This window comes from Amblyraja radiata, chromosome 5, assembly GCF_010909765.2.
Source record: "Amblyraja radiata isolate CabotCenter1 chromosome 5, sAmbRad1.1.pri, whole genome shotgun sequence".
NCBI lineage: Eukaryota > Metazoa > Chordata > Chondrichthyes > Rajiformes > Rajidae > Amblyraja > Amblyraja radiata.
This window is the reverse complement of record NC_045960.1, coordinates 101,948,082-101,966,705: the sequence shown is the minus strand read 5'-3', so window position 1 is coordinate 101,966,705 and position 18,624 is coordinate 101,948,082. Positions and strand designations below refer to the sequence as shown.

Here is an 18,624-nt window from a genome sequence, read left to right as displayed (position 1 = left end):
CAACTGATCTCCCCACCATTGAAGGGATCTATAGAAGGCACTGCCTCTAAAAGGAAACCAGCATCATCAGAGGTCCACACCACCCTGGCCATGTTCTCATTTCATTCCTGCTATCGGGAAGCAGGTACAAGACTATAAAACACTGTGCACTACAGGTTCAGGAACAGCTTCTTCCCAACAACCATCAGGCCATGAAAATGCAAACACCAACTAAACCATGAACTTTCTTGTTTCCACTACGGGCCTCCGGATTTTTTGGGACTTTTTATTTTTTGAACCTTTAATTATGTTATCTATTATTATGTTATGCTGCCGTAAGTAACAATTACATAGTTTGTTTTATTACATATGTCAATTAAACACACTTGAACTTTCTACGCCACTATGTCCACTTACCTTCCTTGCCAATTGTCCATCACTGTGCTGAATGTTTTATATTCAACTAATATAGGCGATGTGATGGGAAGAACAATGGGTTCAATATTCGTCTGATGATTTGTGAGCTAATAAATTTAACCATATGTTGAATGGAGAAGAATGCGATTCACTTGTTTAGGTCCGAAAGTAAGCATGCAGGAAACATGTTCCCGATATTGGGAGAGTCCAGAACCAGGGGTCACTGTTTAAGAATAAGGGGTAAGCCATTTAGAACGGAGATGAGGAAACACTTTTTCACACAGAGAGTTGTGAGTCCGTGGAATTCTCTGTCTAAGAATTCTCTGTCTAAGTAAGGAGGAGGCCGGTTCTCTGGATACGTTCAAGAGAGAGCTAGATAGACCTCTTAAAGATGGCAGAGTCATTTTTTTCCAACTTTTTTTGTTTTTTTAGTATGTTTTAAAATATGTTTTTTGTGTTTCTTTGTGTGTTTTGTGTGGGGGGTGGTGTGGGGGAAACCGTTTCGGTCGCCTCCTCCACGGAGAGGCGACTTTTTCCAGGTCGCCTCCCCCGTGGCCTAACAACGAGGATCGGCGTGGACTTTCCCGGAGACGCGCCCGGGGCTTCAACAGCGGGCGCAGCGTGGACTCTCGGCGTGGAGCGGGCGAGCCCTCGCTGGAGGGGAGCACTCCGTTTCGCTGGCCCGCGGCAGCCTGAAGCCGCAGTCTGCACAGCTCCAGCTGGCGCGGCGTCTGCAGCCCGGGATCTCTCGTGGGGGACCCGGGGGAAGAAGGAGCTTCCACCGCCGGCCCGCGGCCAACTTCTACCGCGGACCTGGCGTGGACTTACCATCACCTCTAGAGGGGAGCTTCGACCGCCGGCCCTGCGGTCTGCGGTGCTTCTGGCTGCGGCGCGGCGGGGACTTTAAATCTTCGACCGCCGACCTGCGGCCTACACCATCCTGAAGCCGCAGTCTCCGGTGGGGAAGAGCCAACTATGGACTGGCTCTGGACTTTGGTCCCGACTGGACAATTTTTGTGCCTTCCACCACAGTGATGAATGCTGTGGTGGATGTTTGTGTTAAATTTTTATTGTGTATTGTGTGTTCTTTCTCATTGTATCGCTGCTGACAAATTCATTTCACTTGCACTTTATGTGCAATGTGACGAATAAACCCGTATTGTATTGTATTGTATTGAGGCAGGGGATATGAGGAGAACGCAGGAACGGGGTACTGACTGGGATGATCAGCCATGATCACATTGAATGGCGGTGCTGGCTCGAAGGGCCGAATGGCCTACTCCTGCACCTATTGTCTATTGTCCATTGACTATTGGAATAAAATTGCAGCAGATTTATGTGATCAACTACTTAACCTGCTAGTTAAATCTATTGATATGATAAAAATTAATGCAAATGTTTGCTGAACTTTGAGAAACTGATTAAATTGGATTGGCAATTTTGTACATTTAGTACTAGAATGGGAAACAGACCTACTAAATAACTGTTCAGCGACACACGATTGTGTAAAGATGGGGAAAATGCAGATGGGAGAGAAAATGGAATAGGATGTTTCGATGATTATTAGACGCATCCATGATTGAACAGCTTCTGTCCATGCCTCACATGTTTTGTTCCTCCATTTCCTGCATCTCTTCCTCATCCCATTGCAATCCTGGCCCATAGCCTCATTATTCCAAGATTGTTCAGGACAGCTGTGGACCCTCCTCACTGGCCAGGTGCCAAAACCTCTGCTTGGGGATAACAACAATGGTTGCGTTCATGATGTTAGTATCGGTTCCAATGTTGCTGTTTGTAATTCTACAAACTTCCAGGACACCACACAGGGGGTAAGTCATGGCTTCACGAGTTCTCATGAACCATCTGTCTGGTGTGGCAGCTAAAAGTTGGTAAGCGGAGCAACCCAAGGTTAAAATATGACATGAGGTTCTGGAGTGTATAGTGTCAACCATCAGGATGCATTGCCAGTAGTTGAGCACGATTTGAGAGTAACATCATGAGAAGTGAGGTGAGCTAAAATAATGCTGGAGTAATGTGACCCCATGTCACATAAAATACATATTCTAAGCAACCAGATTTCTACTCCCCAATGCTTATTGCATCGCTGCATATTTTGTGTTGTGATACAAGTACAATGCACAGATTTAGTGCGTCTCTTTCCAGAAATACTGAGTTTGCCACACTCTTTTGCACGAAAAGGATATTGCTTTGTTTTGCCTTCCTAACACTTAACAAAACATAGAAAATAGAAAGGCACTATCTGTTAGATTCTTCAGATGTGGCATAGAGTACAGAATGTCACCCAAGGCAAGAGATATATAACAACCAGGGGGTGGCAGCAAACCACTGCTCTAGTGATGAGATGTACCAGCTTACCTGTCTGGAAATCTATCCATCAAAATGTTTATTGAAGCAAATCCCACAAATGCAGGCTATTACTGAACAGATCAAGTATGATAAAAATTTACTATAGCAAGAAATATGAATTAGCAGCTGCCTTTCTCGGTGCTGCAAGCTGCTGCCTGTTATATCTGCAATATTAACAAGTACCAATGTCCAGCCATTTTGATAGGCATGGCTAAAGTTACATAAATCCAAAAAAGCCAGAAGGAGAGAAAACATGCAGCCTGTTCCCTCCAATTATTAGACATTTAGATCCTTGTTTGTAAATCCTTCATGGCCTCAAATTTCTGCCTCTATGATATGTCTTCCAGGCCTTCAACCATCTGAGCTCTCCATGCCGCTATAGGTCTGACCTTTTGATCATTTCTGAATATAATTATTCTATCCTGGCAGCTGCACGTTTAGTTCGAGATCATGAGCTCTGCAATTATTTTTTAAAACCAATCCCAGATCTCAGCATTCTCCCTTTTTATCTCCCTCTCTCTCTCTGACATTGACAATTTATTTTAAACATCTGCCAAGCACATACCTCTGGGGATCTGCACCAGATCTTGTTTGATGTCACACCTTTGAAATACGTCGGGCTGTTGTGCCAAGTTAAAGGTGATATATGAATGCAAGTACAGATAGTTCTGCTATAATGTAATAGGTGCATTCCCAAGAGACCTCAGTTCTAAAATTTGTGTTGTAAGTTCATAAGTCTGAGGAGCAGAGATAGGCCATTCAGCCCATCGAGTCTACTCCGCCATTCAATCATGGCTGATCTATCTTTCCCTCTCAACCCCATTCTCCTTCCTTCTCCACATAACCCTTGATACCCTTACTAGTCAAGTATCTTAGAAACACAATGGTGTCACTGGGAGAAGGGAGTTAGGGGTTAGAAACTTTCAGAATCGTAAGAACAAAGTTATTTACTGCAGGATTGAAAAAAATGAAGGTATTTTCAACAGATACTGTAGAAGTTTATTTTTGTTACTGCAAGCTAAACATATTAAAGGCTGTACGTTACATTGTTTAAGAGTATTGCTGCACAACAGTGAACAGAAGTGATTGCTTGGCAATTTATTTGGCCACCCATGGTTAAAGTAGCAGCTGTGTTCTTAAGAGGCAATGGTGCCTGATTACTACTGGGAGGGTTACATGGAAACAGGTTTTTCCCCTATACCTGTTAAATAGTTTTTTTTTGCATGTCAATTTCTGAAGTAACTTTTAAATGGTTTTCTTGTTCCCGATTGAAATAAGATTATAATCAATTTGACCCGCGTAATGCATCACTTGCGCTATATCCAATTTGCACGATAGCAGAACTACCTCTAGGTGCTCCAGTTATTGTGATTCTAATAAATCTACCTATCCAATATATCACAGTTAAACTTCCAAACTTAACCATTTTGTGAGTATTTTCCAGACACTTAAGCAAATATCACATGAAATGATATTATTCCTTAGACAGTTCCTTCGGATTAAGGATCTTTCCAATTCACTTATCCAAGAGAGCTGTAGAATTGCTCAGAATATTCAACAAAGATAGTCCTCAAGTTTTAGATACTGAGGGAATCAAAATGTCATGTGGTTAGTGGGCAGAAAAGTGTCACCAAGGTAGAGAGCTTGTTGAAAGTTGTAGCAATAACAATAGGCCTAGTGTCTTACTCCTGTTCCTTTTATTGCCATTCTTTATGTCTCTAAGTGAGGTTGCATCAATTTGCATATGTAACCGCTTAGTTATTCCCTTTATTATTCCACCAGGGGCGCCATATGATGGCAGCCTCTGCCTACAGTCTGTCAGGTTTTTTGTCTTTTTGTTATTTTTAGTCTGTTTAAAAGTATGTTTTTGGCGGTTTCGTTATCTTTTTATGTGGGGGAGGTGGGGAAGGTAAGGGGGAAACCGTTTCTCAGTCACTTGCTGGTCAAGGATGCGACTATTCTCCGAGTCGCGTCTTCGTCTCACCCCCCCTCGCAGCCTACCATCTGGATTGGCACAGCCTGTCCTGCAGGAGACGGACCAGAGCTTCAGCAGCGGCGCAGTTCTGATTTACCATCGTGTAGCGGGCGATGCCTTACCGGGGATCACTGTGTTGAAGCTCCAGAGTGTTGGGCCTGCTGCTTTAACATCGTGGAGCTGTGGTTGTGGAGCTTCTAGCCGCGGGCGGCGCTGACTTTAACATCGCTGAGTCCTGGGATCCCTTTGCCGAGGGCTGGCAGTGTTGAATCTCCAACCAGTTCGGCCTGTGAACTTCGGGAGCCGCGGTTAGAAGCGGCCGATTCGGAAACTCCAAGCCGCTGCGGCTGGTCTTCTGTTCCGACGTCAGAGTTTCGATCATCCTGGGCCTGAACATCGGGCTGCGGTAGCGGCGACTGCGGAGTGCTCAAAAGGCCCCGACCACGGGTGAACAAAGAGGAAGATGACTGAACTTCATTGCCTTCCCTCACAGTGGGAAACACTGTATGGGGATGTTCATGTTAAATTCTATCGTGTGTTGTGTTCTCTTTATTCGTATGGCTGTATGGTAACTCAAATTTCACTGCACCAATTGGTGCATGTTACAATAAATGTAAACTTGACCTTGAACTTAAACTTATTGATAAATATCCTGAACTTTGTTTTTTCTTACCGTTTCTCCCTGGGGCCCAGCTTCTCCTTTTTCTCCCGGATCTCCCTAAATTAGAAGATGAGAAGTTAGCCTGGTTATCTAATAACAAACATACAAGTGGAACATTTAAACCTGCAAACAGAAACCTGAGACTATTTTGAGACTCGTGATAAATAGAAATTCGGATCAAGTGGAAGAGAAACACTCTTGGAGGGAATTTGAAGATACTTTTTACGTGACAGCAGTTCTATTAATCATTTCTTAAAGAGTAAGCATCAAGTAATTTTCTGAATCAAATTTATTTGATTGATACAGAATCAGAGAATTATGCAGCACACATGGCTATTTGTGACAGAGGCTATATCGGAGAAACCAAATGCGGATTAGGTAATCGTTTGGCAGTACACTTCCATTCACTCCACAAATGTGACCTGAGCATCTCGTTACTGACCATTCCAATCTGACCTCCAAATCTTTGGGTTCTAAAATTATTTTGAAAACAATTAAAGTAAGCTTGTAGAACAGGAAATCTTTGTACTAGGCATGTTACTAGGCATCCCTCATTTCTCAACAATGAATGTAACAATTCCAGATAACCAGATTTTCCAGGTGGTATAAGAACTGGAAGACCATGAATCTGTCACGTTAACTCAGCTTTTTAATTGATCAGCTGATGGGAACCTATATACCTCCATTCGCTGCATATACATGTGCTGATCCAAAGGCCTCCCAACTATCACTATCATATTTGCCTCCACACCATATTCCAAGTACCCACTACCATCTGGGTAAAAATAACCTGCCCTGCAAATCTTTAAACTTGGTCCTCTTATCTTAAAGCTATCAATAGACAATAGACCCTCAAGATTTTGACATTTCTACCTAGGAAAAAGGTTCTGACTGTTTACCTTATCTATGCTTTTAATAATTTTACATACCTCTATCAGGACTCCCCTCAACCCTTGGTATTCCACAGAAAACAATCCAAGTTTGCACAACCTTTCCTTGAAGTTAATACCACTTAATTCAGGCAGCGTTCTGATAAACCTCTTCTGCACCCGTCCTTCCTGTGATGGGGCTTCCTGAACTGGGTGCAATACTCTAAATGTAGCCTAACTAAAATCTTGTAGAACTACATCATGACTTACTGCATCATGACTTTCAAGCGGTATGGGTATCAATTCAATGAACATTGTATGCTCTGACCTTCAGGGTATGGGCTCATTCTGGACATAACCCGCTTCTCCAGCCCTATCCCACCTGAGTTATTTTCCTCTGGCTAAGGGTGGATTATTAATGCATGCATAGCTATGGTTAAAATTCCTGTCACTGGGAAATCCCAAGAGGAATTAGCTCATCGCTAATTAACTTCTCAACTAACTTCACAATCTGAATACAAAACAGAACACTGACACTGGTGTGCTGGAAATGTGAAATAAAACCAGAAAACATTGTACACCTGCAGCAGGATGGTGAAGGGAAACAGACTGATTGCATTTCATCATAACAGGGAATGGATAGAGATAAAGAAATATATTTTTGGCTCATTTCTTCCTATTAATCTGAATTGTCATCTCACTTTACCTTTTCACCAGGACTTCCCGGCAGCCCATCTTTTCCTGAAACTCCAGGATCGCCCTGTGAAAGAATTAACAGTGAGAATGAACCAGTGCTACGCAGAAACCCATCAGTTGTTAGTGGAATCAATTTTAGTACCAAATTAGTCAACACCTCATGTTCAAGAAGGAACTGCAGATGCTGGAAAATCGAAGGTACACAAAAATGCTGGAGAAACTCAGCGGGCGCAGCAGCATCTATGGAGCGAAGGAAATAGCAACACCTCAACTGTTTTCAGGAAGATGCCAAAATTCCCAGCAGCAATTTCGACATGCATATTCCCAATTTTTCATACTAATTACAAAGACAACAAACATAGGGAAATGACCATTTTCTCTGATTTCCTCTGTCATCCTGTTGAAATTTAGACGAGTGATTGAAAGAAGCTCTGGCCATATTATACCTCCTTTGCTTGTCGGGTAACATCTGACTGCAACTCTCCTTTTTCTGGCAGCTTTATGTTGAATATAAATCTTGCTGCAAAGCAGTTAAGGGGCTGTCCCAATTGGGCGACCTAATTGGCGAGTTTAGAAGAGTTTAGGAGAGTTTGAAAAAATGTCATGTTGAAGACCTCCTTCGACTATGTAGAAGACCTCCTTCGACCTCCTTCGACTATGTTGAAGACTAGCTTCGACTAGCTACGACTAACTTCGGGAAAATTGGACACTGAATAGTGGAGAGTGAAGACGACCTCCTTCGATCTCCCTCAACCTCCCTTCGACGATGATAAAGTATCTACGACTACCTTCGACTACCTTCGATTACTTACGACTAACATGCCGACCTACTACGACCTACTACGACTAAATCTACGAGTCCATGGCGACCTTTTTTTACTCGCGGGCATTTTTCAACATGTTGAAAAAATATGCCGCTATCTTTCTGAGGCCTCGAGTACACGGGGACTACTCTCGAGCATGAAGGAGAGTTACAAGGACCTCCTATGACCTCGTGTCGACCATGCTGCGAGTATGAGTCGAGGGCAAACTCGACAGAACTCGCGGATTAGGTCGCCCAAGTGGGACAGCCCCTTTAGTTACACCTCTAACATGAAAGAAGTATGAACCCACTAACCTGCCCACCTTTCAACTGCATCCCACATTGCAAGATGGGCACAAATCAACAAGACTAACACCTGTAATTTCTCTATCAGTTTGAACATTCACAACATGCACTTTGCAGGTGCTTCACCTAATTGGGGAAGATGATGGCGCAAACCAACTTGGTAAACTACATGTAATGTTTTCAGGAGCTGCCAATTTCATTTTTATTCCTGCCAATTATCATGGACAACATAAGTCAATGTGTTCAAGAAGGAACTGCAGATGCTGGAAAATTGAAGGTACACAAAAATGCTGGAGAAACTCAGCGGGTGCAGCAGCATCTATGGAGCGAAGGAAATAGGTAAAGTTTTGGGCCGAAACCCTTCTTCAGACTGATAGGGGGTGGCGGGGAGAAGGAAGGAAAAAGGAGGAGGAGGAGCCCGAGGGCTGGGGGATGGGAGGAGACAGCCCGAGGACTGAGGAAGGGGAGGAGACAGCAAGGGCTAACAAAATTGGGAGAATTCAATGTTCATGCCCGCAGGATGCAGGCTCCCCAAGCGAAATATGAGGTGTTGTTCCTCCAATTTCCGGTGTTGCTCACTCTGGCAATGGAGGAGACCCAGGACAGAGAGGTCGGATTGGGAATGGGAGGGGGAGTTGAAGTGCTGAGCCACCGGGAGGTCAGGTAGATTCTTGCGGACCGAGCGGAGGTGTTCGGCGAAACGATCGCCCAACCTCCGCTTAGTCTCACCGATGTAGATCAGCTGACATCTAGAGCAGCGGATGCAGTAGATGAGGTTGGAGGAGATACAGGTGAACCTCTGTCGCACCTGGAACGACTGCTTAGGGTCCTTGAATGGAGTCGAGGGGGGAGGTAAAGGGACCGGTGTTGAATTTCTTGCAGTTGCAACGGAAAGTGCCCGGGGGGGGGGTGGTGCGGGAGGGAAGGGAAGAATTGACAAGGGAGTTGCGGAGGGAGCGGTCTTTGCGGAAGGCAGACATGGGGGGAGATGGGAAGATGTGGCGAGTGGTGGGGTCACGTTGGAGGTGGCGAAAATGACAGAGGATTATTTGTTGTATGTGACGGCTGGTGGGGTGAAAGGTGAGGACTACGGGGACTCTGCCCTCGTTGCGAGTGCGGGGATGGGGAGAGAGAGCAGTGTTGCGGGGTATGGAAGAGACCCTGGTGCGAGCCTCATCTATGGTGGAGGAAGGGAACCCCCGTTCCCTGAAGAATGAGGACATTTCAGATAAGTCAATGTGGCTTTCTGTAACCCAGTGACAGGTATACTGTAATATGATGATGGAAAGTAGAAGTCAACTAAAGTGGACTAAAGGCATAAGAAGCTGCAAGAGGCTGATTTACTGCCCTTTACTCTCAGTGAACCTCAGTTCACACATGACGTTTCTTCCCATAACCAAATTCACAACTGTCCCTGCCAGGATAGCTTCAGTGCAAATATTTTTGGTGTTAGTATAATACAAGCAGTCTATCATTTAGTTGGAATAATTACTGTACAAGTGACTCAGATCTGAGCAGAAAATCAAATTTGAACGACCTTGGTATTTGGCCAACATGTTCTCAATAATGTGTTCTATGCTTAGAGACATATTATTCATATTGTTACTTCATATGCCATGCCTCTTTTTTAAGGGAATTACCCGTCCATACAACAGAATTAGCAAGTAATTCATGAAACACAAACCATTAAAATGATGTGGATTTTATACTCTAGAAATATCACTCTATTTTGTTGACCCTAACCCCTTTAGGGATGTCATCCCAAGTCAACAGAGTGACATAGGACAATACAGCACAGGAACGGACCCTTCAGCACACAATGTCCATACTGACCACAATAGCCAAGTTAAACTAATCCATACAAATGGTTTATATTCAAAAGTTTCAAAGGTCTTTTATTGTCACATGTACCACAACTATATAAAAGTTAACATAAACATCCAACACAGCAGATTCCCCACATTCCTCACTGTGATGGAAGACAAAAATTTCCAATCTTCTTTATTCCCTTAATTCTGGGGCAGTTGAGCCCAGTGTTTCCACTTTGAAGGAAATTACCCGAAATTCTGGAAATTCTGGTTGTCTTCGGGTAATTTTGGGGAAATGTAATAATTTCGGGTAATTTTAGGGAAATTGAATAATTTCGGGTAATTTTAGGGAAATTGAATAATTTCGGGTAATTTTAGGGAAATTGAATAATTTCGGGAAATTTCTGCATCCGGCCAGCGAAGGGGTGTAAAGGTAATACACACAGCACTGCTGGTTTAAACAGAGGTTTAAACAAAGGTTTAAACAGAGCGCTGTCAGTTTAATGCGTAATTTAAATAAAGAGCTGTCGTCAGCTGTGCTATGGGTTCTAAATATAGCGCTACTGGCTGCAGCACTATGGGCTTTAAACATGGCCACAGCGCTATGGGTCACCGTCTGTTCGGGAAAATTCTCATATAACAATGAGTATGGAATTTTCTTTCTCAGTGGAAGTTGAGCCTTTGATTATTTCTCAGGCAGTGGTAAAATTCTGGATAAGCTTAGTGGTGAAAAGTTACCAGTGGGCGGTGGGATTGCAGTTACATTGGGATTGGCCTTCATTTTACAGAATGGTGGGTGGGCTCAAGGGGCTGAGAGGGAGAGAGTGATGGGTGGATAGAGGGAGGGAGGGGTGGAAAGAGTGAGAGGAGGGAGAGGAGGGAGAGGGGAGGGAGAGTGGGAGAGAGGGAGGGAGAGAGGGAGAAGGAGGGAGGGAGAGAGGGAGGGAGGGGAGAGAGGGAGAGAGAGGGGGTAGCTAGAGAGGGAGGGAGGGAGAGAGGAAGGAATAGAGAGGGAGAGAAAACAGGAAGGGGGAGAGAGAGAGAGGGAGAGAAAGAGGGAGAGAGGGAGAGAGGGAGGGAGAGAGGTAGAGAGGGAGGGAGAGAGGGAGGGAGAGAGGGAGGGAGAGAGGAGGAGAGGGAGGAGTGGGAGAGGGAGGGAGAGAGAGGGAGCGAGAAGGAGGGAGAAGGAGAAAGGGAGGGAAAGGGGAGAGAGGAAGGGAGAGGGAGAGAGAGGGATGGAGGGTAGGGAGGGAGGGAGGGATGGAGGGTAGGGAGGGAGGGAGGGAGGGAGGGAGGGAGGGAGGAGGGAGGGAGGGAGGGAGGGAGGGAGGGAGGGAGGGAGGGAGGGAGGGAGGGAGAGCAGAGACTAAGACACATGAGAGCAGGTTGAAAAAACGAAAGACAACAAAAGCTGTTGGAGGCGACAAAAGCTGCCTTGCAACACTGCACAAGTGAGTAACAGAAGCAGGCAGATATGGTGAAGTTACATTTGCCTTGTTCTTCTTTGTGTTGTTAATGTATGCCCGCGAAAAAAAGCCAACAACAAATAGCATGCAGGAAGCATTTTTGAAAATGTCAGGAAATACCATCAAATTCCAGGAAATTTGGGATTCTATTTAAGGAAATTTTTTTGAGATGTGGATGCACTGGTCGAACCATCTGTCAAGGCAATCAAAGCTCCCACAACCGGCGGTCAAAGCCCCCCCCCCCCCGTCAGTGCGATCGGAGTTCCCGAGTCGGGACAATCAAAACTCCCGCTTCGGGGCGACCGAAACTCCCGCGTCGGGGCGATCGAAGCTACTGCAGCTTGGAGTTGCCGAAGTCGGTCTCTGAACAGAGACTGCGAGCTCCGTGATGTTAAGTCCACAGGCACCCACCGTTGGAGCTCCGAGGTCGATCCCAGGCAAAGGGATTGCGGGTTCCGTGATGTTAAAGTCCCGTAGGCTCCCCGCCGTGGAGCTCTCAAAATCGGTCTCCAGCAAAGGCCGCCAACTCCTCGATGTTAGGCCACAGTGCAGACAGAGAAAAATTGCATCTCCTTCGAGGAAAGAGATTAGAAAAAGTTTCTGCCACCCCCCCCACCCCCCCCCCCCCCCCCCCCCCCACTCTAATAACATACATTTAACACATACTATTAAAACACAAAGAAGGAAGGGGCAGACAGACGGTTGGCGAGGCAGCCATTGCTGGCGCCACCTGGTGGTAGTCTTCCATTCCTCACCTGTTTATATGCCTGTCTAAATGGCTCTTAAATATTGCTGTGGTATCTGCTTCCATCACCACCATGTCAGCACGTTCTAGGCATTTACCACCACTCTCTACATAAAACACTCACCCTGGAACTCTCGTTGAAACTTCTACTCCCACCCCTTCTGTGCCAAAGCCTTCTAGTTTTTGGTAGTCTCTGACTATCTGTCTATGCCTCTAATAATTTTATATGATTCTATGTTAGTGAATGACACTAAAATTAGTGGTATAGTGGACAGTGAACAAGGTTATCCACGATTATAGAGATCTGATCAACTGGACAATGGGCTGAGGAATTGCAGATCGGGTTTAATTCAGATAAATGCAAAGTATTATATGTTGGTAGGACAAAGCAGGCAGGACTTGCACAGTAAGAGGTATGGCTCTGGGGAGTGTTGTAGAACAGTGAGGCATATAGGTACAGGTATAGTTCCATGAACGTGGTAACTGAGGTCAACAAAGTAGTGAAGAAGCTATTTGGCATGCTTGCCTTCATTGCTCGGGGTATCGAATACAGGATTTGGGATGTCATGTTCCAACTGTACAAGATGTTGTTCAGGCGGCATTTGGAGTACTGTTTACAGCTTTAGTCACACTGCTATCGGAAGGACGCCACTAAGCTGAAAAGAGTCTAAAAGTTTTTTACTGGTTCTGGAGATTTTGAGTTATAAGTAGTGTCTGGATAGGCTAGGTCTTTTTTCCTGGAGCATAGGAGGAGGGTGACTTTATAGAGGTGTTTTTTTTAAATATCATGACGAGCGTAGATGAATAGGTGCAATCTAATCCCCAGAGTAGGGGAGTCTCAAACTTGAGGACAGACATAGGTTTAAGGTCAAAGGGCAAAGATTTGAAAGGGATCTGAGTGATGACTTTTTCACCCATTGGGGGATGTATACCTGGAATGAGCTGCTAGAAGAAATGGTGGAGGCAGGTAGAATTGCAACATAAAGAAGACAATAAAGCAGATACATGAATAGGAAAGGTTTGCAGGGATATGAACTAAATGCACACAAGTGGCATAGGTTTGGTTAAACATTTTGTTCGGTTTGGATGAGTTGAGTCGAAGGGCCTGTTTCTGTGCTGGATAGCTCTATGAATCTGATTACCACAAGACAACATTAGTACTTGAAAATATAGTTAAATTTACCTTTAATCCTGGTTTACCCGGAATGCCATCTTTTCCAGGTAGTCCCTGCCAGAGGCATAAGACAGGAATTAATATCAACTTGGTGTTGCATGAAAATCATCATTTCATGCAAGGGTTGTAAGAACAAAGGTTTGGCAACATAGAAACAAATAATAAAATCAATCCTTCATTTCCAATCCCACAGGAAATAGAGGTCCACCTGGGACTTCTCCAGTCCAACAGCTCACTTTATATTTTTGCAAATTCAGCATTTCAGATGTCCTTAGTAAACCAATATTAAATTAGACACAGAAACTTTTAAGAATGAAAGTATGAGTATGGCACTGGATGACAGGACAAAGAGATGACACATTCCTTGGATAAAATGGTTTCCAGTCAGAACATATGAGTTAGTTGCAGGAGTAGGCCATTTGGCCCGTCAAGCTTGCTCTGCCATTCAAGGAGATCATGGCTAATCATGCATTGTCATATACCCATGTAACTGTTAATTTGCTTGGAATATGAAGAATCTACCCAATTCAGCTTTAACAATATTCAAAGACGCTGCTTCTGCTTCTCAATAAACTGCTCCCAATGCATTTACATCCTTCCTTGAATGTGCACACACTTGAAATGTGGTCTCACATTGCCGTATGTAACTGAGGCATAATCTTCCTATTTTTTGCTTTCTATTTCCCTGGCGATAAACAATTACATTCTGTGCCTGCAAATTAGTATTTTATGAACCATGTACAAGGACACTCAGATCTCTGAATCTTCGAGCTCTGCTTCTTCGTTTTTTTTTTCCCTGCCAAAATGGGCAACTCAGCAATTTCCTAAATTCTTCTCAATTTGCCAGATCTTTCTCACACGCCTAACCTATATGTAGTTTTGACGCCTCCTTATGTCCTCTTCATAATTCACTTCCTTATCCATCTTTGTGCCAAGCAAGTAGTGTACCAGTTCCTTCATCCAAGTTATTTGTATAAATTGTAAAAAGTTAAGGTCTCAGCACAGAACCACGTGGCACACCATTTGTTACATCTTGTCAACCAGAAAAACATTATTCTGACCCTTGGTTTCCTGTTAACCCGCCAAACTTCTATCCACAACAATACGTTCCATCCCATATCACAAGCTTTCATTTTCTGCAATAACCTTTGATGTGGCATGTCTTCAAATGTCTTTTGTAAATCTAATCATAGCATATCCCTTCACCACAGTGCGTTACTTCTTCGAATAACTGGGTGGCACAGTGGTGCAGTTGGTAAAGCTGCTGCCTCACTGTTTCAGTGACCTGGGTTCAATCCTGCCTACCAGTGATGTATGTGTGAACTTTGCATATTCTATTAGCGATAAACAATTACATTCTGTGCCTGCAAATTAGTATTTTATGAACCATGTACAAGGACACTCAGATCTCTGAATCTTCGAGCTCTGCTTCTTCGTTTTTTTTTTCCCTGCCAAAATGGGCAACTCAGCAATTTCCTAAATTCTTCTCAATTTGCCAGATCTTTCTCACACGCCTAACCTATATGTAGTTTTGACGCCTCCTTATGTCCTCTTCATAATTCACTTCCTTATCCATCTTTGTGCCAAGCAAGTAGTGTACCAGTTCCTTCATCCAAGTTATTTGTATAAATTGTAAAAAGTTAAGGTCTCAGCACAGAACCACGTGGCACACCATTTGTTACATCTTGTCAACCAGAAAAACATTATTCTGACCCTTGGTTTCCTGTTAACCCGCCAAACTTCTATCCACAACAATACGTTCCATCCCATATCACAAGCTTTCATTTTCTGCAATAACCTTTGATGTGGCATGTCTTCAAATGTCTTTTGTAAATCTAATCATAGCATATCCCTTCACCACAGTGCGTTACTTCTTCGAATAACTGGGTGGCACAGTGGTGCAGTTGGTAAAGCTGCTGCCTCACTGTTTCAGTGACCTGGGTTCAATCCTGCCTACCAGTGATGTATGTGTGAACTTTGCATATTCTATTAGTGATTGTGACCACCAGTGCTCCATTTCCCTCCTGCATCTCAAAGATGTACACGTTTGAAGGACAATTGCCAGCTGTAGATTCCTCAGGTGTAAAATTGCTGGGAATGGGGGGGGGGGGGGGGGGGAGAGAGATTAGGTTACAGAGGAAGTTGGGAAATGGGACAGATGTTAAGCTAATGGACCTGTAATTTCTCCTTTCTTCCCTTCTTTTTGAACAAAGGAGTTACATATTTTTTATGGCCTGATGTAGGGAATTTTGCAAAGCCAATACCAATGTATCAGTTGTCCCAAAGCATCTTCATTTAAGGCCTGAGGATGAAGTCCATTTGGACCCAGGGATTTGTGAGTCACCAGCTCCAACAATTTATTCAATACCACTTCCCAAATATACTCAGTGTAAGATTATATAGTTCATCTCTCCTTTCAGGTTCCCAATATACAGATTTACAGCAATTTCCGGGATGCAAAGTGATGTAAATTATCACAGTATATATGGCAGTTAGGGCAGTGGTATCCTCTTCCTGCAGGATGTGGGAAGTCGGGGAGATTTCTAATGGACCTGAAGACCACAGCTGTACAAGGTACATTCAATTCAATTCAATTCAATTCAATTCAATTTATTGTCATTTGGACCCCTTGAGGTCCAAACGAAATGTCGTTTCTGCAGCCATACATTACAAACAAATAGACCCAAGACACAACATAATTTACATAAACATCCATCACATTGCTGTGATGGAAGGCCAAAAAAAACTTATCTCTCCACTGCACTCTCCCCCCCGATGTCAGAGTCCGAGTCAAAGTCCAAGCCCCCGGCGGGCGATGGCGAGTTGTCCCATGGCCATTAAAGCCACGCCGGGTGATGCAAGGTCGCGCACCGGGTTCTTGATGTTAGAGCCCCCGGCGTGCGCTCGCAAAGTCCCGCAGCCATTCCAAGCCGCGCGGGGCGATGGTGTAAGGCCCCGCTCAGGTGCTCTTCAACCCCGCAACTCGGGCGGGAGAAGTCGCCGTTGCGGGGGCCCTGAAAAGCGGTCTCCCTCCAGGGACCCGCGGGCTCCCGGTGCCGCCGTCCGCCAGACCCGCAGTTGCAGCCTCCGAATCTCCGGAAGTCGGGCCGCAGCAGCGTCCACCACCGCTCCACCCGCTCTGGACTCGGCCAGCTCCGCAACGGTGAGGTGAGTAGTCGGCACCAGAGCCCCCGGTCTTCCTGTTGGAGGCCGCTCCTCGTTGCAGCCCCAACGACAACGGAGACCCGACAAAGAAAAGGTCGGATCTCCCGTGCAGGGAGAGATTTAAAAGTTACCCCCTCCCCCCCCACAACACCCCCACACACATACCCCAACAAAAATAACAAAAACTACATAAAAACATAGACATAAAATAATAAAAACACAGACGGACTGCAGAGGCCGCTGCTGACGAGAATCACGCCGCCCACCGATCCAGTTGCAGCTCCTTACAGATCACATTGGGGAACCAGAGCAGTAGCTGGATAACCTTTGGATCATCTGGGGCACTGAGGAGGTCATAGACAAGAGCAACAGCGAGGGGTTCATGCCTAGGATACAGGCAGAATGTAGATGGGTGACCCACAAGAAGAAGTAGAGTATGCAGAGAGTGTAGAAATGCCCTCTGGCCATTCCAGCCAACAACTAGTATACCCCTTTGGATACTGTTGGGGTGGGGGAAAATGACCAGTCTGGGAGAGCAGCAGCAATCAGGTCTGTTGCATCTGGGCCTGACTCTTGGGCAGTACAAGGAAGGGCAGAGACCCACCAGGATATTGGTTCCTCTCCAGTTGAGGCGCAAACTGTCCCACTTATACAGGTCTCCTTACCCCAGGAGTGATCCCAAAGGTCCAAATATCTGAATCGCTGTGCCCTACACCACTTCCTCAGCCACACACTCATCTGTCCTATGTTCCTGTTCTTGCTCTCATTAGCACACGGCTCTGGGAGCAATCCAGATAACACTACCCTTGAGGTCCTGTTTTTAACCATTTGCCCAACTCCTGTATACACTCCTCAGTATCTCATCCCTTTTTCTACCTATGTCATTTGAGCCAATATGTACAACAACTTCTGGTTGCTCGCTTTAAAATGTTCTGAATGTTACTCGAGAGGCTTTTGGCTAGATTGGCAGGTGAGGTTGGAATGTGATACAGAAGGCGTTGAAAGCAGGTTCAATAGACAGGAGCACAGCATGGAGAGGAGCAGGACTGTTGGTTTAAGTTGCATTTATTTCAATGTGAGTGGCATGACAGGTATACCTATCTATGCTCATGTGCTATGTGTGACTGGAATGTTATAGCCATTACAGAAACCTGGTTAAGGGAGAGGTAGGACAGGCAGCTTAATGTTCCAGGATGCAGGTGCTACAGATGATACAGAGGTGAGGATAAAAGAGGAAGGGTGTTGCTCTATTGATTAAGGAGAATATCATGGTAATAATCTGAGATTACATTACTGATGGATCTTCCAGTGAGGATATATGAGTGGAGCTGAGAAATAAAAAGAGGATGGTAGACAAAAATGCTGGAGAAACTCAGCGGGTGCGGCAGCATCTATGAAGTGCAGGAAATAGGCAACGTTTCGGGTTGAGACCCTTCTTCAGAAGGGTCTCGTCTGAGGATGATCTGAGGAGGATAAAAAGAGGATGATCACCTTGTTGGGAGTGTACTATAGACCATCAAATAGACAATGGGAATTAGAAGAACAAATATGTCACAAGATTGCAGGCAGCTGCAAGACTAATAGGGTTGTCATGGTAGCGGATTTTAACTTTCCCAATATAGACAGGGACTTTCCCCAATATAAACATTGCCATAGTGCCAATGGCTTAGACAGCTTGGAATTTTTTAGCTGATCAGTGAAGAATAGTGTTGGTTTGTAAAGACTAAGTAATTTTTGATAAACCTAATTCTTTTATAGTAGTGATGACTAAAAGAGCAGAGAAAATAATTTCTGTTGTGTATATATCAAATGGATTTGATAGAAACTTTCAAGAGAAACGTTGAAGCTGTGCACGCCATATACAAGAAGAAGAATGAAGCCTGGCCCTTCACATTTACCATTGATCTTCTTGCATTTTCTTAAACACTTAACCTCATATCAGTACCGAAGTTGATCACTGCTACCAGTAAAATATGTCAGAATAACGAGTCATCTGAGAACTTTCCAAAGAATTAATTACAGGGCTGAATACTTAATCAAGGACATAAAGAGCTAACAGGTGCTTATTAAAATGTGCTAGATGAATATTAATGTTTACCTTATTATCTTGCTTCATTTTAGTGGCAAGACACGAGTCAAGGCAATTGGGGCTTGGCTGCACTCTCTCTAAAAACATTAAGACTGCATGGCTTGC

The 18,624-nt window shown here is 44.6% G+C and overlaps 1 protein-coding gene across 1 annotated transcript in view; it reads right to left on the bottom strand.

The window, feature by feature from the left end:
- The window catches only part of col19a1 (collagen type XIX alpha 1 chain), a 344,957-nt gene that overhangs the window by 97,902 nt on the left and 228,431 nt on the right, over positions 1-18,624 (bottom strand). Inside the window, exons 19-21 of the mRNA XM_033021894.1 lie at positions 13,275-13,319; positions 6,975-7,028; positions 5,412-5,456 (exon numbers count right to left, since the gene is read on the bottom strand). Coding sequence (XP_032877785.1) covers positions 5,412-5,456; positions 6,975-7,028; positions 13,275-13,319 — 144 coding nt within the window. The remainder of the gene's footprint in view (positions 1-5,411; positions 5,457-6,974; positions 7,029-13,274; positions 13,320-18,624) is intronic.